Source organism: Pteropus medius, unplaced genomic scaffold, assembly GCF_902729225.1.
Source record: "Pteropus medius unplaced genomic scaffold, Ma_sr-lr_union100, whole genome shotgun sequence".
Classification (NCBI taxonomy): Eukaryota; Metazoa; Chordata; class Mammalia; order Chiroptera; family Pteropodidae; genus Pteropus; species Pteropus medius.
In genome coordinates, this window is record NW_024351073.1 from 20,480,487 (window position 1) to 20,505,096 (window position 24,610).

Genomic DNA, 24,610 nt, shown 5'->3' on the forward strand with positions numbered 1-24,610 from the left:
GCCTGACCGGAATTTCCTCCTGTCACTGCTTCCAACAGTCACCCCTCAAGGGGCTTCTAAGACTGTCCTCAGCTCTCTGCATCCAAGATACATGCATCTTCCGCCTCTGGCCGTAAACTCCGGGCGCTATTACTCTGAGTCCTTGCCTCCTCAACTAAAACGTTAAGACTCTCAAAGGCAGAGACCGTTTGCTTCATCTTTGATTCTCCTAGAGAACCCACCCGGCGCCTTGCACACAGTAGGTCTGCAAAGGACGTCTATGTGGCGACTCACTTCGCTACTCTATGTGCCACAAAAATTGTGTGTGTGTACTCTGGGACATCTTATTCTTTCCGTTCTTCAGGAAGACGGAGGCCGTTTAATCAATAGCATCTAGAAGGCACAGGAAGCACAGAAGCGCCTGCCCTCGTCAGAGCACAGACCACAGGGCTTGCGCGGGGGTGCCCCCAGTTTGCCACCCCGTGCCATTTCTAAACCACGATTTGGTGGGGAGCAGAAAGGAGTAGCCTCGAAACGGAGAAACAAAAAGAGGTTCCCAATCAAGGGGGAAAGCAGAATGAAAAAGAGCTTTTCTTGGCAGAAGCGGGGGAGCTGGAGAATGCACTCGTCTCAGCAAGGAAGAAGGTAGATCTTAGCCCTATTTTACGACGAAAAACTGAGGCAGAGAGATACGGAGAGGTCGGGCCACCTCTTGCCCTCCTGGCGGGGGGGGGGCTTTCAAAGGCAAGGAACCAGTCCGTTAGGCCCAAGCCCCCAGGGACGGTTTCCGTTTTTCTCAGTTGGCTCAACATAGTTGTTTTGAAACTTAGTTTTTACCCGCAAAGGAAATACAGTAATCTGAACCCTGTGGAGCCTCAGAGTGGGGGCTCCCCGAGCGAGGTCCTGCCGGTGCCCACCGCAGCCCCCTCCTGAGACCCAGGGCTGCCCAGGCCCCGGGGAACACCTACCACACACACACACACACACACACACACACACACACACACACACACTCACGTCCTTCCCGGTCTGTGTGGGCTTCCAGAAAGAGAGGTCTGGATATAAACATCTGGGTGTGAAAATTCACCTTGAAAAAGTGAAAGCAGACCTGGAAAAATAGTCCGCCCCGCCCCCACCCCCAGGCCTCCAGAATGCCCAAGCCCGGTCACCGCAGGTGAGGGTGGAAGGAGGGCTCTGCTGTGGGCACTCCCTGGTGTCCCAGGCGGACAAGGATGACACTGCCCACCAGGAACCCCCCCCCTTAGCTCTCCTAGCCCTATGGGACTCAGGGCAGCTTGCCTGGCACATTACAACAAGGACACACCCTTCCCCTTCAAGGGCTATGTCGTTAGACAGATAGACGTGACACTCCCAGCTCCTACATGACACACCACCCTGCACACACACACACACACCCCACCCCCTGCCCCCCGCCAGATAAACTAAGGGCACAGGGCCTTACAGTTCCCAGATAAAAGCCCACGTCTTCCGTCAGCTGTGGGCTCCCAAGCAAAACCGCTTGTATTTGACTGGTGCTAGGCTGAGGCTGCCCATCCCTTGGGACCTGGGAAATGTGACCATCAGGTGAGACCGGTGCCCACACAGCACAGACTGACTGGCACCTGGCCACCAGGCTCACTCTGCTGTTTTTCCCTCTGAGGGTCTGGTGGATTGTGTTTCACCAGCCCGGCCCTCTCGTCCTTGCAAGCCAACTTTTCCTTTCTTTTTCTCATTTTTGTAAATGTTCCCAGCGGTCTCTGAATCTCGACAGCGCTAATGCGTTCCCTGTGCCTCTCCCCATCCCCACCCCCGACTGTTCTACGGAGTGGTCCCCAGGCCGGGAGGGCGGGTGGGGGGCAAGGGAGGACGATGGCACTGGCTCGTGGCAGTGACCGTGGGGACACCAGGTTAGAGATCACGCTGGCCAGGCGCCGCGGGGCAAAGGGCGCGCGGGCAGCAAGCAGGCCATCTGGGGAGAAACTGGACGCTGGCGGCCGGAACGCAGACTCGCGCTCGAGTGTGGAAAAGGCAGGGGCAGCGTGAGAGGCCGAGGGGCGCAGCGGGCGAGGCAGGTAACGGAGGGTAACGGAGCGGGCCCGGGCGGAAGAGAATTCAGGGACCAGAGGACCCCAGGGGGCAGAAAACGAGGAGAGGATGCTGTGAGGACGAAGGAACGAGGTGCTCCTCCCACAGGGGTGTGACCTCAGGCAAATCACACTCCCCTCCCCCAGCTCGGACAGCCAGGGCTCCACGCGCGCCTCGCGTCCAAGAGATGAGCACCGCGGCCCTTCGCAGCGGCCAAGTCGCCGTGGGACCCAGGCGGCCAGGATGCGCGCGGCGCGGGGACGGGAGCGGCGGCGCAGGCGACCGGAGCCCCGCGGGGGTGGGGACTTACCCGGCCGTTGGGATCCGTCTCCCGCACCTCCTCGACGCGCGGTCCCCGCTTCACTAGCGCCTTCAGCAGCCCCACGTCGTTGGAGCTGGCGGCGCGCAGGAGGGTCGCCGCCTCCGGGACGCCCTCCGGGACGCTGTCCGGGCTCCGGGCGCCGCACTCCTCCTCGATCACCGAAGGGTAGAAGGAGTCGTCCGAGGCGATGCTGCGGGTGTCGGGCAGACTCGAGAAGTCCTCGTACTCCTCGTAGTCGGCGGGGTCTGCGGCCGGCTGTGCGTCGCGAGGCGGGGACGGCGGCTGCGAGGACACGCAGAGCGCCCCGCCGCCCTCCGGCCCGGGCCCCGCCAGCAGCACCATGCTGGCGGCCGGGGCGCGGGCCGGGCGACCGGGACTCCGGGAGCGCACCGAGGTCGCCGCCCCTTGTCCCCTGTGGCCTCGGCAAAGCAGCTCCGTGCGCGCTCCAGGCCGGCGGAAACCAGCGCCGGGCGGCTGCGCTGGAAGACTGAAGCCACCGGAGGCTGGAGAGATCCCCTTAGGGGTGGGAGGAGCCGCGGGGGGCGGGCGGGGACCCGGGCGTGGGGAGGAGGGGCGGGCGGGGCGGGGGAGGGGCGGGGAAGGCGCGCGTCCCGCTCCCGGGCCCGCGGCCTGTACCTGGCGAAAGTTAAGAACGAAGCCGGGGCTTCTGGGCGCCGCGCGGACAGTGTCCCCGCCGCTGCGCCCGGGACCTGCAAAATGCACGCGCGGGAGAACTCGGAGCGGAAACTACAGAACCCGAACGCCGGTGTCGCACGGCCGCCGGGGTGGAGACGAAGGGGGAGGTCGAGGGGCAGGACCCTGGAGGCTCGGCGCCGCCCGGGACGTCTGGCCTTTGGGTGGGCGTGCGGGAGTTTCTCCGAGTCTATGGCACCGAACCCATCTGTCACCTTCCCAGGAGTCTGGGCTCCGGGGACACGTCCATTCAGGGCCTACGACCGTGAAATCCCAGGGGCGCACTGGGCCCGGAGGACGAGTGGAGGCGGGGGAGGCAGCGTCCCCCGCGGGCGCCCCGGCCCGGGCCGCGCTGCGAGCTCGGGGCTGCTACGGGGAATCCCAGCCGGTGGGGGGAGGATCCGCAGAGGCCCCGCTCACACAGCCTGGGCCAGCTGTGCCTTGCACACTGCTCCTAAAAAGAGTGACCCCGAGGAGGTGTCCAGGAGCTTCAAGGGAGGAACGTTTGGTTGGGAAAAGGCTGCTCCAGACCAGAGTGGTGAAAGGTTCTCCACCCCGAGCCAATGTCACCGCGCCTGGGACAACAGGGAGGAAGTCGACGGGGAGGCTACGACAGGGCGCTGACTCCGCGGCCGGCTGCCAAACGCAGAAAGCAGGACTGCGGGCGACGGCCGCCGTCCAGTCCCAGCGCCCCCCTGGCTGGAGCTTGGCCCCTCCCCGTCTGTCCTGGTCCCAGGGGCGAGAGGATTTGCCGCGTGGAACCCCTAACCTCCGGGGGGAGGGTGCCGGGTAGGCCGAATCCTCGAGGAAGGGCCGTGCATGGGGACGCGGCAGCGAGGGTCACCCCGGCCGAGACTGCAGTGCCGCGTCTTTGACGCGAAGCGTCGCGAGCCCAGGGGTGAGGCGGACAGCACAGGACGCGCCACCCCGTCCACCGTCCCCTCTCCTTCTTTTCCTTGCTCCTTTTTCCACCGCTCTGGACAGCGTGCTCACCGGATGCCTGCCCTCGGTGCCCAAAGGTGAACAAAACAGGGAGGACGCAGCCACTGGGGACAAGCTGGAGGACCCCAGGCCTGGGCGGGCAAGCTGAGGGGCGCAGCGGGGAACACAGTCAGAAACGCCCCGGGGAGGAGGGCGGGAGAGAAGGAGAGAGAGCTGTGAACTGCGAGGCCTCTGGAGCCCCTGGTGTGACACGGCGCTGGTGGTCACCTGGGCCTCTAGCATCCTCCGGCCGGGCCCCGAACCTGGCACCCGCAGGCCCCGGGAGGACAGCGATTTCTGGTGAAGACACATCCACGCCTGGGCGCGCTGGCTTCCTTCTGCACTCGGGGCTTTCTTTGCGAAGCCAAAAATACCCCAGTCACAGTTGGCTTTTTTCTCCGTAACTGGCCACGTTTACATAAATTCCCACTGGGAATTTCCCCCTTTCAAGGTCAGCGGTTTCTTCAGCGTTTCTAGAGGCCGGCTAAACGGAGTCAGGGGCTGAAGTCCCGACTCCCAGGACAGGGCCGGGCTTGCCCGTCCCGCGGTCCTCCCGGCCAGGCACACTCCGTGGTATTACAAGAACCCCAGCGGCCTGCGCGGGGTTCCGGGTGGACGCCGCCCAGGAGTGCGCAGCGCCCAGCCGGGTGGTCCTCCGCGCACAGTCACTGAGCAAAGGAACTCGGGCTCTATCTTCAGGGCGCAGCGCTTCCTCCTTTCCTTCTTAGAAACTGGAGTCCAAATGGCACTTGAGTTGTTTTCCGTTTAAAGATAAACTTCTGGAACAGTCCGCTCCATGTAAGAGCTGAGTGGTTTGAGAGTGCTCAGACTCCAAACCCAAGCTGACCATCTCCCTCCTTTAGAAATGCACCTGGTGACCACCCCAGGCCACCCAGACAGTTCACACCTCCCTCCCGCCACCCGCTTGGCCTGCCTCGGTATTTTTACCACAAAGACAATAGATTTTCAACATTGCTGAAATAACACAAAATTAGGCATGGGTGTTTTTAGAGAAGTCCACATTTACTTTTTATGTGTACAGCAGCTACATTAGAAGGAGAAAGTAGCTTATCCAAATTACCAACACACTCGGGATAACTTTTAAATCAATAATGTTTTGAGAAATTGTGTTCTATCCAAGAAATTTTTAGTTAAAAAGAACTATTTTATGGTTTTTTAAAGTCTCATATATATCGCTTACACAATTTGTCGACTTGCTTAAAAATGTTGTCCTTGGGCCATTAAAAAAGTTCACTACTTCAGTTACGTTTCTGTAATTCCTACGAGAGGAGCATCTCAAAGTTACAGTGTATTCGAAGACTGAAAAGTAAATGACCCTGGAGTGGTGACCCAGGCCCAAACTTTGTTAGGAAGGCGAAGTTGCGGTGGGGGTGGGGGTTACATAATGGTGGGGCAAACCCGCCCCACTGTTCATAAAATAACCAGGGTCCCACCTCCAGAGCCGGATGACGGATTGAACGCGGGAGTCGCTTTAAACCTTTGCACCTGATCTGGAATTTTATTAAAATTAAAGAAACCATTCTCTTTGCTTGTATTAAAAAAGAAAGAAAGAAAGAAAGAAAAAACTTTACGTGTACTACCTGTTATGAGCGGTTCATAAGCCAGAATACAGGGAGAGTGCTTGCAAACCTGGAAGAAAAAAAAGAAGCACATTCAACAATTTTGTGACCCCTGTTGTCCCCTCAAGACTGGCAATGAAGCTCGTTCACATGAAAAAGGCTGTGTGCTTGGTTGCTGCGGGGCGGGGGGTGGGGGGGTGGCGGCAGCACCCAGGCCGGCTTGGGTCCTGCTTTCCTCCAGGTCTGGACCGAATGATGCCACAGTTAAAGGAAAACAGGCCAGTGCCTAGGGTTGGTGCCCAAAACAACAAAAGAGAGGGGCTTTAGGGTGGATCTGGGGCGCAGGGAAGAGCCCCCAGGTCTGGCTTCAGGAAGGCCGAGGGCTCTGCTTTCTCCTACTTCCTCTCAAAAATCATCTTCAAGGATGGCGTTTAGAGAAGCTTCTGAGGTTTGCAGCAGGCTCCTTCAGCTGTCCCGTTCCCTCTGTGAAAACTTAGAAGCAAGTGAGGGATGAGACGTAGCTTAGTCACCCGATTTTTCAAAACAATTTAAGTAAACCGAAATTATTTGGCTCGGAGTTTTTGCAAATTTCCCCGAGTCGATTGCAAAAAGTGGAAGCAATCTGGAGCATTCTGAAGTCAACCTACAGAATTGCTAGTCAGGTTACCTTTCTGATCTGCTTAGAAATACAAAGGAAAATCTATTTTGGGATCTCCCTAGTAGAGATTAGCCGCTGGGTGGCCCTGACTCAATTCAATTGACAGCAACTAGATCCCTCACTTTGTGATCTGAATTGCTCGTAACCACTCAAGAACTTCATTTTCTTTTAAGGAGGCTTTCTGCCTTTCTGGTTAAATGCTTGGAAGAAAGATATACGTGTGTGCCCATTCTTCTGCCTTCGTGCTGCTCTGGATGGGAAGTAGCAGTAATGGGGTATAACTAAGAAGCCATGTTTACTGTAAGGACAACCCCTCTTGGAGCCTCATCTGAACGAAGATGGTTGCAATTTTAAGGCAAACTTAGGGAATCAAGTGCGATGTGAAAAGCTATTAAAAGACCTAGTCAACAGAAGGCTTCCACATGACCCTGATGTCTCACCCCAAGGACAGGGCACCCTTTTTCCCCTATCACTACCTCTTTGTTCCCGCCCCTTTCTTACCTCTTCTTACTTTGTTTTCCAATCATTTTTTTTGCAACACTCTCTTCTTTCTTATAAGCTGAGAGTTCACCAAATACAAGGACCAGGTCTTATTAGGGTTTTTTAATCCCCAGCATCTCCTGGCTGATGCTCCACAAACACTTGTTAAAGGGAAGAGAAGGCACGGCCTGCTGGAGCCCAGCCATCTCTGGGGAACTTCTGAGTTTATACAAAATCACGCACAGAACAGGAACCTGAACTTTCTCTAACCACTTACACTTCCAAGTCTTAGGATCTTCGAATATTTAAAAAAAAAAGAAAAAGAAAAAAAAAGGTCTAGAGGCCTGGGGTATGTCCAGATTCTGCACTGGCCGTCCATGCTTTTCTATCCGGTGGTGTGTAACCACCATATTCAGTCTGCTGGGGGCACAAACCAAGGAGACTCTGGGGCCCTCCCAGTGCCGGGAGTGCTGCTTCTAGAGGCTCGTCTTGTGGAACAGAAGGGATGAGCACCACGCACGGCCTCACGTGCCCTTAATCCTTCTACCAGGCCCAGGAGCTGCGAGCCTCTAGTCCTCCCTCCGCCCCAGCCCTGGCTCCGGCACTGTGGGCTTCTAGCTGCTCGTCCTTCCCGTCCCACTGCGGCCTCTCAGATCTTCCCCGCTCCTCACGCTCAACCCACTGCTCTCTTCAAAAGCCCTCGCTTCCTGTTCTACAGAGAAAATGGGACTTGTCTCCTTCTGGAGCACCCCACACTCCCCACTTCTGGCCTTGAGGCGAAACTCATGTGCATCCTGGCTTCTGCCATGTCTCAGTCTCCAGGGGAAGAGGCCTCCTCTCCTCCAGGCAAACCGGGAGCCCTCCTCCCTGGGGATTTGGGCACCCCTCGGAGTCCTCACATCATCCGTTGGCATTCGTCTTCAAGCGTCAACAGATTCACTCAGATCTCCACCTTAAAACACATTCTGCATCTCACACACACACACACACACACACACACACACACCACCTCCCCCCAGCCAGGCTTGCCTTCACAGCCAAACCTTCTGCAAGAAAGATCTCCTTCAACAACCTCCACTTTTCATCTTCCATTTTCTCATTTTAAAATACGTGGGGGTTTTGTTTGTTTGTTTGTTTTTAATTACAAGAGTAGTTGATGCTTCTTGGGCAAACCCTATAAAGTGAGAAGGCCATGTGTCCCCTCTCCCTTTTCCCTGTTACTCTAACTCCCCCCGACCCCCGCCACCCCACCAGCTTCCCACGCAGACCTGCTGCCTTCTCGAGGGTCTGCAGGGACCTCTTTCCTATTAAATTCAGGGGGCCTCTCCAGCCCTGACCCCGCCTCTCCGCCTGAGCAGTGATGATCTACAGGAGACATGGACACTGTCGCTAGGACTCACTCTGGCTGCCTGAGATGTAGTCACCCCAGCTCTCCAGTGCAGTACTGCGAATTAGGGAACCCCCACCCCACATTCCATACCTCCAGGGCCCTGAGGCTGCAGGAAGGCGTAGACTGAAGGCCCGTGAGCTATGGACTGTGAGTTTCAAGAACAGGCCGGTTGGGGCTGTACCAGAGCACAGCACGTGGCCCAGACCGTGAAGGAGATGGCCGAGCCAGCCCAGCTTTCCGTGGTCCTAAATCTCAAGCAACCAACCCATCCCACCCAACCCCTCAGTTCTGAAGACCAGCCCAAGCCTGGCACGGAGTTTACAGGGACGACATCCACCCCTTGACAACACAGACTGGGTGAGCCACCAGTTACTACTTTCCACTGGCACGTTTTTCACACTTGAACGCGTCTGCCTCTGGTCTCGTGCCTGTGAGGGAGTAGATTCTCTCAACAATTCATTAGAACACTTTGACATTTTATTCTTGGACCAAAAATACCCCCAGATGCATAATCAATGTCTCATATGCACATTTTATCATAGATTTCCTGCACGGGATCCTCCCCTCCAGTGACTCATGCCCACATTCGCTGCGGTGGCAGCTGGCTCTTGAGTCGCCCCCCCCCTCACCAGACTGCAGGGGGGCTGCAGGCACCCTCTCCCCTGTGCCACGTAGCTTCCGGTTTCTTCGTTCTTAGCACAGACCTCTTCCCCTCCCGTCCCTCACAGACATTCTCCTCGACGGTGTTTTTGAGTTCAGTATTGCTTTCGTGGAGGACAGAAGGCCATGTCAGCGTGGTCCTGCTCCGAGAAGCTGGCGGTGACGCTCCACGCTGAGATGCCTGTGCCTGAGATGCCTGTGCCTGCCAATGTGCTCCCAAGAAATGCGGTGACTGTCCCCCGAGAGCTACCATGCACTGGGACTACAGATCACTCAAACTGACTGCAGAGGGCCGAACGGCACCACTGAAGACAGCGGGACCTCAATACAGTTCTCAAATGTAGACAATGAAGCAGAAAAGACACCTCTGTTGAGGGGAGCAGCGGGCCGGAGTCTTTCTGACCCGCAGCGTGAGGAGTCCTGGCTGGACAGCGGCGGCCTTTGCCGTGTGAACGCGTTGCCAGGAGAACTGGAAGAGCATGGAGCAGTCGGCGCCCTGCTGAGCCAGCCCCTGCAGGGGACCCGGCTTGTCTTCCCATCAACAGACCGAGACCCGCCCTGTCCAATCAGAACTGCACAATGTGAACACCTTATTTACATAAGACGGACCTAATTGGGAACCTGGGTGGGAACTTTGGCCATAAAAGGCGGCCTCCCCTTTGGGGAAACACAACTTAGATTGCAACCTGAGTCTGTGTCTCCTGGGCTGCAGCTCCTTTTGTCAAATAGGTGTTCGTTATTCTTTATTACAGACTAAAGCCAACTTTGGTTTGCACGTGTGGCTGGTGGGCTCTGCTTGTCCCCACTCTCCCTGCCCCAAACCCGCCAGTCTCAAGCAGAAGAGCTTTCGCGCCAGCTCGCGGGACTCTGCCCCACGCCGCAGAGGACGGGGTCACGGCGGGAATGACTTCACGTGATCTCCTCTCGCTCTGGAACGTATGGGTTTCGCTGCTCGTCCCGCCACTCAGAGCCCAGGCTCTGGGGCCCTAACCGCCCTTCCCTCGACCGTCCGAGGAATGAACCAGATCACTTCTCCATCTGGCTCTGAAAACCTACCTATCGAAGACGGTTTCTGAGCTACATCAGTCTATTTTTTTTTTTTGAGACATTTTCCCTAAACCCCCAAAATATCCCAGAGTGAACTTAGTTTCTCTTCTCCCCAAAACAGGTCTCTTAGGGCTCTTTGTTTCGGGTGTCTTGTCAGCACCCCCTTACCTACATCTCGTCTTCATGCCTCAGACTCCTCAGGCTTTGGGGTGCCCTTGCTGGGACACTGGTTGAGCATCCATTTAACCCCACTATCTGAATCAGGATCAGTCTCATCAGCAGAAGATATGCCCCATCCCCACACTCCCACGCAACGCACAGGTGCGCAGAGCTCTCGAATAACGCTCGTCCGTCTCTGTGTGAGGACTTCCGGTGAGGTTTGCCGGCCCCAGGTTCACCCGTATGGTCACCCGTGAGCATTTGCCACTCAAGAGTAGCAGGCTCTAAAGGGGAAAGTAAAAACAATGTAAATGACCCTTGAAGTAGAGATGGCAGAATCCTACTCAGCTGGCACCTTTCTCTGAATTTGGAAGGTTGCCTTTGTTTAGCTCACCTGAAGACATGTCAGGCGGTTCCAGAACCACACATTTCCCACCAAGATGTGGACTTAGTGGGTGTCTGTGCCTCGCCGAAGCCCCTAACCCTGCAGCCCCTTCTCTGATCACTCAGCCCTCATTCCTGCTTTTTTCTTTCTCATTTTTCGGGTGAATTCTAAGAGTGCTCACCTAAATTCTCATCCTATCAGGCTCTGCCTCCAGACCATACCCCTGACCTCCCACCACCCATAGCCAGCCCACCGCTCCAGCTCTGGGCGCCGTCAGCAGGCCAGCGAGTCCTGCCCCCGGAAAGTCCCGCCTGTTGATGAAGAACGGTCCGACAATGCGGGTGTGGTCTCTGAGATTCTGGCGCCTGCTCTAGGCTCTTGCCCTCTAGATACTCAGGGCTTTCACTTTCTCACACCCCACCTGGTCTTAGCGGGCCACCGACTCCAACGTCAGTGGTCCACGGGGCTCCTCTCTGTGTGTCCATCCTCCCTGGCCATCTCATTTTATCCCTGGCCTTCCTCAAACCCAGGGCTCCTGAGTTAAGCTCTCAGAGCAGAGCCAGACGGTCGGTGCCCCGCAGAATGCCACCTGGAGGCCCCTTGTTTAAAAGGTTTTAAAAGCTCAGCTCTTCAGCTCGGGTAAGGTGTGTGGCCCGTCTAGGGCTAATTCCTCCCCTGTAGAAATAGCAACACCTGCCTTATTACAAGGTCATAAGAGAAGGTGGCAAAAAAACAACTCTTGGAAAAGGTTTAATGTGGAACCTGCAGCTAAATAAGTTCTTGATTAATATTAGCTATTATTATTAATTAGCACACGGTAAGCGTTTGTGGAAGGAAGGCTAAACCCGGAGCCCCAGCTCTCTCCCTACCCTGCTGTTCCTTTAATCCCTGTATCCGGAGGCCCCACCCGGGTGAAGGGCATCCCGGGAACTCTCTACTAGAGCCCAGCCCCCTCTCCAACCTCCCACTGTGAGAGAACCCTGCCCCCACCCTCCCAGGGCTGTGAGCAGGAGGGAGGGGCCCCTTCTGGCCCAGATACCCTTGTGATCTGCAATTCCGGACTGTCTCTAGCACTGCTCATTGTTCAAGCATTTCTTGTTGGCTTGGAGCTTAAGCATTACTCACATTATTGTTTATCGCAAATTCTCTTCGGCCAGGTCACCAGTTGGGGAACGCCCATCCTGTGTGTCCCTCAGACTTCTTACTGCACATTTTAACACAAACAGTGACATCGACGATGAAGAGACTATTCTACTATCCAAGGGAAGTTCATGCGTTTGTTTATGAAGCGGTGGACGGCGGGGGTGATGGTTGCTAGTAGGGGCGAGTGTTCGTAATACTCGTGTCCGTGAAAGAAACGTCCAGACCTGGAGAGAATTCTAACGAGATTATTTGAGCCAAAATGACAATTGCCAGGAAGCAAAATCTCAACGGATTGAGAAAGTGTGCCAGAGAATGGCAGTTTTGCGGCTTGTTGGATGCATTAGAATCAAAGGAGGAGACATGAGGTGGGTCGTCGGTGGTAGACCAAGGGGGCGGGAGCTGGCACAGCGGGGGAATCTCTGGGATGGGATAAAAAGTAGAACAGGGACACGCACTTCTTTTAAACGTGGGTGGGCACAGGAGAGTTAACAGTTAACATTTGCAGCACATGGAGATGGTTCGTGGGGGACTAGACAACCACGAGAGGTTCCGTGGTCTCCATTCTGGTGTGTTGGGGTATCCCCGAAGGGTCTGGAAAAAGGGATGACTCCAGCATTCCCAGGGTGCGTTATCTTAGAAGCAAAAAGACAATAGACAGGCTCGCTTAAGGTGAAGACTGACCTTCCCCAAGAAAGCTACAGGCCAGGATGTGACGACCTGCCATGACCTGCTGTAGTTAGGAATTTTTATGTTCAGACAATCCTGTGTGGTTAATCTCGGACTCCGAGTTTGTAGGACCCGCCATCCTGGCCTCCCCTCAGCTCGTCAGGGTTAGTGGGTGGCCTGCGCTGGTGTTTCGGTTTCTCTGTAAAGATGAGAATAACGGTGGTCGTGCCTTCTTCAAAGTTTGGTTAATGAGGATTAAAGGAGCTAATTTACATAAAGTGCTTCAAACAGCAGCCGACACACAACGAGCATTGCGTGTTAGAACTGGCATCACCGTTGTCCCTTAGAGCTCGAGCACATCGTTTCTCCAGTTTACCTGTCCTGAAGGGTGAGCCGTGGCCCTCCTCTGCTCTGTACAGTGTCCAGTCACACAGGTTTCTGAAGAAAGTACCAGCCCCTGAGACCCAGGCATCATTCTGGAAGATTAAAAATGAAAGCAGTGAAAGACGGTGAGAAGATAGGGCAGGGATGTCGTCATTGTACCCTCCAAGGCTCCGGTGCTACTCGGAGCCACAAAGTTGAGGCATTGGTGGGCCCGTCTCAGGCCATCTCCAGGATGCCCAGGGCCGCTGTCCAGGCCCCCAGCAGCTGTGACGACAATGTCGCCTTCCTCGATCAGGCTCCTCTTCAACGTGACCGACCGTCCAGGCTCCCACGCCTAGGGCCTTTCTCCAGCTGTGAAGTGGAACACCTCCCAACCGCCCGCCTTCTGTCCTTGTGGCCTGGGAGAGGAGCACAGGCATAACAAACATGGAAAATCTCTCAGCACCTTAGGGATTCTTCAACCACAGGCCTGATCTGGAGCTGCCAGCCCCCTTCCACCACACTCCCAGGAAGCCCCTTGGAAATCCTACCCTCAGCAATCAGGGGGGCCAGTTGGCATCCTAGAACCTGGCCCCACACCCGGCCAGTCCCTTCCTGGGCAAGCCTAATATTTTCTGCCAGAGGGGCTGCCGCCCAGCCCGGATGATGGACAGCCTCCCAGGACTCAGCCGTGGCCATTCCCCGGTCTCGAGTGAGTATTCCTGTCTTTGAAACCTTCCAGAACCAAAGTCCATTTACCTGACTTCAACCCTTTTTAAGTAAATACCATGCAATATTTTAAAAAATCTAACTTAAAAGAGCTCTTCGATCAGAATCAGTTCTTAATAAGTACAGCGGGCTTCTGGCCGTTCTTGGAGGTTGACACGTAAGCCCCACGAGGCTGGGATCCCACCAGGCCTGCTCCCGAGGTTCGATGTGATAGCATCACTGTGCTGGCTTCTCACTGGCTCTTCCTACTTAGAAGTACGCTGTACATAGCTCCACGCACTGCTGCGGGTTGAGTCTGTTCCCTTAAAACACGCACACTGCGGTCCTAACGCTCAGGGCCCCAGAAGGTGACCTTAGCTGAAAACGTCGTGTCACTGCAGATGTAAATGGTTAACACGAGGTCATACTGGAGTGGGTTGGACCCTGATCCAATATGACCAGCGTTCGTTTAAAAAGGGAAGAGACGCACACAAGCAGAAGGCCATGCGAGGACAGAGGCAGAGACTGGCATGATGTCACTGCAAGCCAGGGAACACCAAGGACGGTGGCCCCCGCCAGAAGCCTGGAGGGACACGGAAGGGTCCTCCCCTCTGGGTTGCAAAGGAAGTGCGGCCCTGCTGACCCCTTGATTGCAAAAAAAAAAAAAAACAAACTAAGAAATTAGGGATAAAAATACATTTTTTCTGAAAACTTTCCCAATTTTCCCAGCCTCCAGAACTGTGAGACAACACATTTTTGTTGTTTGAAGCCACTTACTTGGTCTGCGGGGCTTGGTTACAGCAGCCCCAGCAAAATCACACACACGCTAACAAATACAAATCTACATCCTTCCGAAGGGGTGCACTGAATTGTCACGTGGTCATTTAGTTAAACAACCCAGAGTTGATGAGCCCTTACTCTAGTCCAGGGGCCACTGCTTTATCCAAGGGCAGAGCACAGTCCCCTCTATATATCTCGGCCCCACGGTCTCTTTATATCCTTAGAGTCATTACTAGAAGTGGAATTATTTACACACCTTTCGAGGCCTTTGAAAATTTAGACCGAATCACCTACCAAAAAGAGAAATAGAAAAATTTATAAGAAAAAGTTAAAACAAATAAATTGTCCATTTCCAACACTACTAAAAAAATTTAGGAATAAAAATACATTTTTTCCGAAAACTTTCCCAATTTTCCCAGCTTTCAAACTACATGTCGCTCTGCCATAGGAAGCAATTATTCTTTTTGAAAAAGAGTTAGACACTCTATGAATTCACAGGTAAAAAGAGGAAGAAATTGGGGAAAGTAGGAACCGAATCTCAAATACATTACTTGAAATCACACTGAATGGTGGCGGAAGTGGATCGCAAACATTGTCTTTTTATGGGAGACGGTGGGAGTATTTGGGGGGACATTCAGTGTTACTCCCGGCTGTAGCTCACACATGAACGGTGAGGACGGTGGGCCTCTGGGTGGGGAAAGGTGGGTTGGATGGAGGAGGAAGCATTTGAATCGGGTCCTCCGGCCCTAGGTGACGGGCAGAGAGGGGCAGGACAGACATCCTGAGGAGACGTCTCCTGGGAGTTTGAAGCAGGCAATCTATGAGCAGACGATGAGTGGAAGGCAGAGATTGCTCAGGACAGCTTCGACCTACTTCGGCGGTGTGTCCTCGGGGCTGGCCCGGGGCCCAGAGAAAGAAAAGGGGATCCCCATGTACATTTTCTCCTCCCCTTTTCACTGTTAAAAGATTTAATTTTTTAAAAAGAGAGAGTAAAATCATAACTCTCGCGTGGATGTAAAAATGAGCTCCTGTTAAAGATTTTATTCAACACGTGAAGGAACCAGGCAGATGTTCCAAATGATCTGAAAGAATTTAAGAGCAGATGCATTTGTAGATGAAGAATATTGAAATGAATGTGCAGACGAAGGCCGCACCGGTTTTTCCAGCTAGGAGGGAGAGAAGTCAAGCGAACCTCTTCTGAACAGGGCAGCATTTGCATGTCTATAAGCAAGGATTGGTCCGCGTTGCTGTCAGTTACTGTCCTGGGTTGGATAGTGTCCACCAAAAACTCAAGTCCATCCAGAACCTGTGCATGGGACCTTATTCGGAAATCGGGTCTTTGAAGTGGCAGTCAAGTTACGATCAAGTCATCCTGGATGAGAGTGAGTCCTAAACCCAGTACAACTGCTGTGCCACAGAGACACAGACACACAGAGAAACCCCCACGCGAGATGGAGGCAGAGATCGGGCTGAAGCACCATGAGCCAAGGGCACCATCTTTACAGGCGACCACAGGAAGCTGGAGGAGGCGGGGAGGAGCGCTCTCCTAGAGCATCCAGAGAGGGTCCGGTTCTGCTGACACCTTGATCTCAGACTTCCAGCCTCCAGGACGGCGAGACAACAAACTTCTGTTCTTCTCAGTCACTTAGTTTGTGGCACTTTGTCACCACAGCCCTAGCAAACTAGCACAGTTACCTACAACTTACCGAGACGGAAGTAGCTCGAAGACAATGAAAGGCCGGAATCAGGCCACTGGAAGGTTGTGCTGCAGGTAAACAGTACATAGCTTTTCACCAAAGCACAGGCTTTTCCTACGGCGCATTTGAGATCCTTGTCCCCAGCATCCAGACTTATGGATGGGCTGGTTTTTATTTACGTGAGTCCATATCTGTTGCAGGTCACTTCATCAGTGTAAGTCAACTTACATAGACCTAGAACCTTGGTGAGCCAGCATTTCTTACTTGTGTCTAATGGAGACATGATTCTATATTCCAAATAAATGACTGACAGACAGCCTTTTAATATACATCTTTGTTCATAAGCCGAGGACTGCCCTATTTCAGTATTTCGATTTTACGTTCATTTAAGAAAATCGGCATAGTTGAGATTCACAAAATAACTCTCACTTCTCTGAGATTCATTGCTAGATCATTTCACGTTCAGCACTTTTTATGGAAGTATTTGGTGGGGAAGGATGTCAAAATATGGATGGCAGGTTGTGAAATTTGCCGAAATATATTAATTATCCTAATCTAATTTTATATTTTGAAAATTAAAAACAAGCACTTATTTTATAAGTCAAACTACAGAGGATAAATAACAAGTCCCCTTAATGGTAGGGATAGGCAGAAAATAAAGCAGAAATTCATATGTTAAGGAAACGCATTTTATTCACCTGGACTGTAAAATCTAATTCGTTCTGCTGTGTTTTACTTCAAAGAGTACGAGCTTTCTGTTTAAGTATAAATATGCATATATTTTTAAAACAACATTGAATTTTATATACAGTGTAATAAAGTGTAAAAGCGAACACTGAGACCATCTTCCATCTGTGTAGGTTAGCACTTGTCCTTGACTCTGTAGGGATGACATTAAACTATAGTTAGGAAAGATGATTTAAATCTCCCCCATAGAACCAGCAAATGTGATGGAGTTAAGCCTAGGACACAGTGCTTAGAAATTGAAGGTGGCCTCAGCCTTCCGAGTCTCAGACATGCCTGGGTGTCTAGACACTACCACAGCCTTCATCATCCTGCAAGCGTGGAACCAGGTGTCAAAACCTTTTTTTTTTTTTTAACTTCCTTTTTTTTCCTTTTTGGGTAATTAAAGATGGCATCAATTTTGACAATGTCATATATGGATTCATGCAAAAAAAAAAAAAAAAAGTATTTTTTCCAGCATGTTGGAGTTCCAAAAATGTGCAATCGTGACAGAAATTCTTGATTTAAATAATATTTTAGTCAAAATATTTTAAGAGCACTTTTGGTGTGTTTATACATTTGTTTTTCCTGCAGAGGAGAATTTCCTGCGGCATATAGTATTGAACAGAATATCAGGACTCTGCTGAAGATTTTGTACGATTCAGCTTTTTCCATAACCAAGATTAAAACACTAACGACAAAAAAAAAAAAAAAAAAATTGCATTCTGTCAGCTGCCAAAGTTTCCTTTGGAGAAGAATTAAGAAAAAAAAAATTCAGATCATTATTTAAGCCAGTCCGATTTTTCAATCAAAGATTGAATAGCTGAATTAGCTTAAGACATGCAACTTCGTTTGCAAAACATCGATTGAACACCCTCTTTTTCCTATTATTCGTGGTAAGGAAGCCAATCAAGGACATTGAACTCGATCATTTGACTAGGCATAAAGCCTTGAGATCCTGTTGGAAAAGAAATACGACTTTCTCAGGTCTTAGAGATCTTCACGAAAGCTGAGGATATTTTAGAAGCCGTGTGAAAATTCTTCAAAGTAAACTGGCCAAATAGGAGAAAAGTACTGGGGGGGTTGTGCCCTGGTGGTACTCCAAAAATGCTGAGCTTCGCAGATACTGAGTGAAAAAAATCAAAGGAAAATACTCATTTCTGGAACTCTCTGTACCATGCCTCATCAGCAGTACCTTTCAAAAATTCTGCCCAGGAACTGATAAAAAACAAAACAAACAAACAAACAAAAAACCTCAACTAAAGATCATCAATTATAGGAAAAGCTATGTGTCACCCCTCAGATGATTCACTTGGCTGCACATGAAGATCTGGTTGCCAGCCAGAAAGTTCTGTTCCACTGAGGTTTGTCGATTGGCAAAGGAAAATATTTTTACCTGCAGCAAGAGGCAGGTGTTCTAGTTTTGGAAACTAGAGAAAAGATATACAGCTGTAACTGCCTTAAAATCATCTCTTGCAGCAAAGCTTATATTAGACAACTGTATTTGAAAGTTTGAATATAAACTTTGTCTTATTAAAACAAAAACATTTAGAGCCCAAATCAAGCCATGAATGCTGGGAATCATTTCTAAGATAGTCTTTTTATATCTTTTTTTTTTTAAACTTAAAACTTTCAAAGACAAGTTTTTTTGGTTTTTTGTTTTTTTTTTGGTGAGAAAAAGTAAGATGTATTGAAAGTACATTTTAGGAGGAGACAGGTCACACTAGGGAAGGCTGTAACCCTGAGGAATTTGGGAGATGAAGAGATAAGACAGTACACCCCAGAGGGAAGAGCAGGTTTTCAGCAAGGAGAGCTGTAACCAAGGACAAGGTTCTTAACAAGGATTTCATGGAAAAAAATAAATGTGCATCCAGCACGTGCATAAGCTGAATTTAGAAACTATATTCTAGATGTCGGAGCTGAAAAACCTCATTTCAGAGCTTATCAAGAAACTCCCTTTCTTATAATATTCCATCTGTGCTGGGAAACACCTCCAAGAAGAAATTTTGCAGTTCAGGCTTTTGCCAAAGAAACTTTCAGAAAATCACTGTAGAGGTTCCTGTAGGGGGCCAGCTAGGGTCAGCCGTTGACCTTTCCTTTGTCCTAAGGGTAAGCAGATTTTCATTCGGGTGCACACCCCCTGCCCTGGGGACGCCCAGTGTTGGGAGAAGGTGATACCACCCGCAGTCCCAGGGGCGAGACCATCATAGACCCGCACCCATCAGCACAGCTAAGCGTCCTGGTCTGTCACTGGGCCAGGGATGACACTGTGATGAAAACTGTCTAATCAAATGACCCTCAGACGTGTGGGGGATTTGCAGACAGATCCACTTTCTGCCTCCCACTGACGTAAAGGAGGAAGTAGGTGGCTTTGGCTTCTGGAAGCTGACAAGGGAAACAGGCCTCAGGAGAAAAGTCCACGCAAAACATTCTCCATTGCATAACTGAGTCATTTTCCTTCTGGGGAATCTGCCCGCCTCCAGACTTCCATTCTGAGTCTCCTCTGTCCCTATTGTTGGATTTCTAATTCCTTGACGCATAAGGAATCTGCTAAGGAATCTGAATTTGGTGCCAGGAATGGGTGTGACAAATCAAAAAACAAACAAACAAACAAACAAACAAACTGCCTGGAAAACAGTGAGGATACTTTTTGCCTAGTTTTGAAGCTGGCAATGCTTATTACATGCTTGCAAAACGGTTAATTAAGCTGTCTATAATTTTATCTTAGGAAATAGGCTGTGCCTCTACCAAAACAGCCTCTGGAATGTGTTGGCCGATTTTTTTTTTAGTCTTTTGTAAGGTTTTGAAAGGAAAAAAACAAGAAGACAACTGGGATGGAAGGTGGCCCAAGAGGAACCAGAGCCAATAACCCCCGTTAACACGACAGAGTTGTAGCTGACACAATCACTCTGGAGAGTTTCTAGATAAAATATCTCACCTTAACACAAGGCGAGAAGCATTTTTATTGTTACCCCATGTTTACCCACGTGTATTTGATTTTTTTCCTTACTGTGGACTTTGAAAACAAAACAGCACAACCCACCAGATGTCGCAAGGACAAGCAAAATGTGCCCCCACGGAGGCACAGATGCAAACCTCACACTCACTCAAGGTTTCTATGCGCTGATAGCTTTTCAAAATGTAACCTCGGAGATTAAAATACCGTTTTCTTCTATTATTACCATCGTATCTGTTCATTTTTTTATCATATTATTTGTTTCGAAATTTCCAATAACATTAAAGAAAAACATATACTTTTTTTTTTTTTCCTCAGAATGGGGATGGATTTTGAAGTTGGAGAATATTCTGCTGGAGAATCTGGAAGCCACTGGGATACATGGTAGAAGGGAGCCCAACCGAAAATAATGGAAGGGTCATACGCAGAACAGCAGTGTTTCATGGAAGAAACAGAAGAATTTGATTCACAAAAAAAAAAAAAATCACTTTAACGTTTACAGAACTTGTCTATTTTGAAAGGCGAGAGGAATCAAACGGATTTTCACTGAAGTCCTCCCTTCTGCCTGCCTAAGTTTTCAAAGCGAGTTTTTTTCCTAACGGTGATGATAAGTATACCCTGCCTTTCGGTCGCTCCAGAGAGCTCAAAGCAATTTCCAGATATTATCTCATTAGTCCCGATTCTATCCCCTGATACTTTAGGCGCATTATCCTGCATCTGTGATATAATTGGAACTCAACATGGAAAATGACACCAAATCTCCTGCAGCTCTTTGTTTAAATGCTGTATGTAAATACGTATGTGGCGGATTAGTCTAGGTTCCTGCCAACGAGCCGCAGAGCTCCCACTGCAGCCGGTTTAAGCAGAAAAGGGATTTATTAGAAGATAGAGACTAGCTCCCCGAAATGCCCATTCCGGTTCACAGGCTGGCCACCTCAAACCTCACTGCTGCTGGGGTATTTTTAATAGACTTTTTTTTTTTTAGAACAGTTTTAGATTTATAGAAATATTGAGCAGATAGTTTTTCTATGTCCAGTTTCCCCAATTCTTAATATCTAACATTATTGTTATTTGTTACAAATAATGAAGGCCAAATTGAGACATTATTACTATCTAAAGTCCATAGATTATTCCGGTTTCTTCGGTTTTTACCTAATATTCATTTTCTGTTGAAGGATCCCATCCAGGCTTCCACACGGCATTTAGTCATCCTGTCTCCTTAGGCCCCACTTAGCTGTGACAGTTCCTCAGATGCTCCTTGCTTCTGATGACCTTGACGGTGCTGAGGAGTATGTCAGGTATATCGCGGGATGCTCTTCCGTCAGAATTTGTCTGAAGTTTTTGTCATGAACGGATGAGGAAGACAGGTTTGGGGAGGACCACGGAGGTAAATTCTATTTTCCTCGCACCCTATCAAGGGTCCACGTTATCCACACGCCTTAGCCCTGTTGGTATTGACCTTGATCACTTGGCCGAGGGAGCATTTGCCAGGTTTTCCCACTCATGTTTCTCTTCCCCATCCGCCTTTCCACTACGCACTGCGGGATTTTTATTTAGTCTGTGTCCAGAGTGGCAGATTGAAGCACGGTGAGCAACAATGTGCCGTGATCCCTGACACAGCCCCCCGCCTCCTCCCCGTGCTTCTCCTAATGGAAGGCAGGCATCGTCTCTCCATCATCCCTGCATCCTCCATGGGGCCCGCGCACAGCAGGCGCTTGTTAAATCTTCAAGGACTTTGAATAGAATTGGGTTTCACATGATAGTTAGTAAAACCACCTTTGGGATGCCGGTGGGCGAGCGAGGGACAGGGCTCCAGGAGCGGCTTGGCTGGTGAACACCCACTCAGAGGCGTGGCCAGGCCCGGGGGCTCCGACCTTGACCCTGGCCCGTTCTGCATCTTTAAAATCTACCTAGCAGTTGTTGATTTAGTCACGGGGTTTTTCTTCTTTTTCTCCCAGGGCCTTCAAGTTACTGGATAGAGTTTATTGTCACAGGGGTGTTAGGGTAACAGAACCTCCCGAAAGTCCAAGACCACAGCATGTGATGGGGCTGGGCCTTGGCAAAACCGGGGCCGGCTGTCCCACGGTCCAAGGCATCGCGATCTGGATTCAGGAGCTCTCTGCGGAAGGCCAGGCCGCCTCTGTCTGGCTTCTCTGCGGCTGCCTTACCTCCTGCCCCATGTCCTTAATTTAACCCCCCACATCTTCACAGACCTCTAGCGAGCCTGTGTGACCACCACGGCCCCGCTCTCCCTGCTGATGACAGCCTCAGCTTTACCTTCTGCTCCTACGTGATGAATTCTAGAAACCAGGAGGCAGATTAGCCCCATCCTCTCCGTACTGGTCAAGACTCTCCATGCCCGTCCCTTTTGCAGGCTACCGTATGGATTTCTCCTGGGTCGGGAGTCCAGCCACGTTGGCCAACTCAGCCGAGGCCCAGAAGGCAACCAGCAGGGCCTGGGAATGGAGCAAGTTCCTGAGATGGGGCAGTGGCGTAACCAGCAACGGGGTTTGTGTGTCAACCCGAAGACATGGAAACACACTTGCCTAATTTGCAGCTGAAACACGGCCAGGAAGATTTCAGAATCCCTGAGCAGCAGGATGGAACACGGCGAGGTCTGCCGCAAACGTCTCACCTCCAGGCGCGTCCCCGCTCCCCCCGTGCAAAAATTAGACTCAGGTCGGCCTGGTCCACCGGAAGCAGCTTTCAGAAAATCCACCAAAGCTAATCGTCAGCTGTGTCCTCCTCCAGCCTGGGTTTTAAATGAGCTGTTTGACATGTTTGTGAGGGGAACACAGAGCAAGCCTGAAGCCAATGTTTACAGTGACTTCTTGGAGGCAGCACAACACAGAAAGTAATAAGTAATAACATTAATTAAATACCGTGCAGCGCAGTTGCCGATCTGGGCTTTTCAGCACCGGAACGTCTGTGCCTCAGCCTCAGCCTCAGCCTCAGCCTCAGCCTCAGCCTCAGCCTTCCGTCACCCCCTTCCCTGCCAGAAGCCCCTGAGCACAGTGTGGGAGGTGGGGGGTGGGGGGTGTCTATTTGTTCCTTCCCACCTTGCACAGCATGTTCTTCCATCAAGTAATTTATTCCTGACTTAGAACAGGGATCACTGTGGGCGTGGCGAGAGAATCACTGCGCCCACCTCCTGCTCGCTCCCAGCAGGCCTGGGCAGGAGCCAGCTGGCTCGCCGGTTCACACAGACGCACAGACACACGCACGCGCACACGCACGCGCGCGCACACACACAGCTGAGACCCTCCGTCCCAGGATCTCTGATGCAGTACCGCAGGCGGCCACAAGATCAGTCAGTGCTGCCTTCTTTACTGCTCCTTCTGGAACATTCTCATGGCCACCGCCTGGTCCGAGACCTCTGCACTGGACTGCTGGCGTCTGGGCTCTTCCCCTGTAACCCTTCCGCCTCTGGAAACCGTCAGACAGTGGCGATTCAAAGGGGCGTCAGGAGCAGGGGACAGACGTCGTCCACGCCCTCACCTTCAGCCCACCCCGGGGCCCCCTCCACCCTGGCCCAGCTCACAGCACCGCCCCCTCCCCTCCCAAGCTGCTCCGGCCAGACTTCCCGAGTCACAGCAGCGAACGCGTCCTGTCTTTTCTCCTCCCCGCTCTGTCTGCCATTCACTCCACCGGGGTGGGGTTTTCTCCTGGGCTTCGCCACCCAAAACTCAACCCTCCTCTTGGCATGGCTCGGGGCTCCAGGAGGGGCAAGAAGGAGGCCAGGGGAGGCTGGCTCAGCTTTGCAAATGACACTTGGACCTCCCGGAAGGCTGTCCAGCAGACAGGGGGCTGGGAGAGCTGTGGGAGGGGCCGTGGAGAATGCCTGGTGTGGGTGCCCTCGGGACCCCTGCCACCCCCGCTGTGCCCCAGGATAGTTCAGGCTGGGACAACTTGGCTTCACCCTACAACTGGCACCCCCACCCAGGACTGGGCATAGCAGGAGTGCCGGCCGGGGGGCCCAGGAGGAGACATCCACTGGGCTAAAGAGAACTTCCCTTGAAACCACGGCACGAGGCCACAGCGAACTCTGAGGCTGTGGGCTTCCCTCTGTCCCTCCTGGAGGCCCAGGGAGCTGTCACCCTGCTCCTCTGATGGGGACTCGTGAGCGAACTGAGAAAAGCTCCGAACAGGGCCGGGTGCAGAGCGAGCTGCGTTACATAAGGGTTTGCTTAAAAAGGACGTGGAGAGGAGCGTCAGTGGGGACAATGTGCCATGCATTTCGGTAATGAGTTTGGTGTGACATGTGGCATCTTTAATTAGCAGTAATGCAGCCCTCATCCCTTCCGGGCACCCCGCATTTGCCACGTGGCTGAGGGGGCCTTTGTCGGGAAGCGGTCCTGTTGGGTGACAGTGACGTTTGCTGGGCCGGCATGGATTCGCGTGGAGCTCATCATCAGGTCTTGGATGAAAACACAGTAAACCATTTGGGAATTTTGCTTAGTATGACCTGCTCTCCATTGGGAAGTGGACTTGAGTGTTTCTCGGTCTTCATTTGGGTTTTGTGTTAATAATGCCAGTCACAGGGAAGTTCTACGAAACACATAAGCCGAATCAACTCACAGTTATTTAAGGTCGTCATCAGGACATGACCAACTGCCAAACGTGGCAACGCTCCCAGGCGAAAACCAGACAAGCTAAGAAGTATAGTTTCGAATATTATGGCTGACTTTGCTTCCCTTAAAGCCTGGAAAGTAAAATTAAAATAAAAGCTGGTTTGGGGATACATAGCCTATTTAAACTTAAAAACAACCATGACAAAGGAGGGGAGGGACAGGCTCAGGGAGAGAGCCGCGGGCCGGAGCCCCGGCAATGCGACTGAGCCAGCAGGGATGCGCGGCCCTCGCCTTCTGCTGAATGAAGGGCGCCAGACTCCGAAGGAGCTTAGGATGTAGCAGAAAATGGGGCAGGGGCGTGAGGGCCTGGGGTGGAGGAAGACCACCCTCCCACGAGCATCATTATGCAGAGAGCTGGCAAAGTGGTGCAGCCGCTCTGTATCTGGATCACGATGGTGACTGCGTCATTGCTCACAGTTGTCAGAAATCATAGACCAGTATTGACATAAATTATATAACACTATAAATTATCTTATACGATGTGATACCATGTATAATTATGTACTATGTATTTATAAATTATG

The 24,610-nt window shown here is 51.7% G+C and overlaps 1 protein-coding gene and 1 long non-coding RNA gene across 3 annotated transcripts in view; one reads left to right on the forward strand and one right to left on the reverse strand.

The window, feature by feature from the left end:
* Positions 1–2,873, reverse strand: part of ANKRD33B (ankyrin repeat domain 33B) — a 64,684-nt gene extending 61,811 nt beyond the window's left edge. For both annotated transcript variants that reach the window (XM_039842773.1, XM_039842772.1), the window contains exon 1: positions 2,375–2,873. In XM_039842773.1, coding sequence (XP_039698707.1) covers positions 2,375–2,728 — 354 coding nt within the window. In that variant the 5' untranslated portion in view covers positions 2,729–2,873. The remainder of the gene's footprint in view (positions 1–2,374) is intronic.
* Positions 2,874–11,475: 8,602 nt separating this feature from the next.
* LOC120586267 (uncharacterized) lies at positions 11,476–22,397 on the forward strand. Its single transcript, XR_005648667.1, has 2 exons — positions 11,476–11,927; positions 19,774–22,397. It is a non-coding gene; the product is annotated as an uncharacterized LOC120586267 (long non-coding RNA).
* The last annotated feature ends 2,213 nt before the right edge of the window (positions 22,398–24,610 follow it).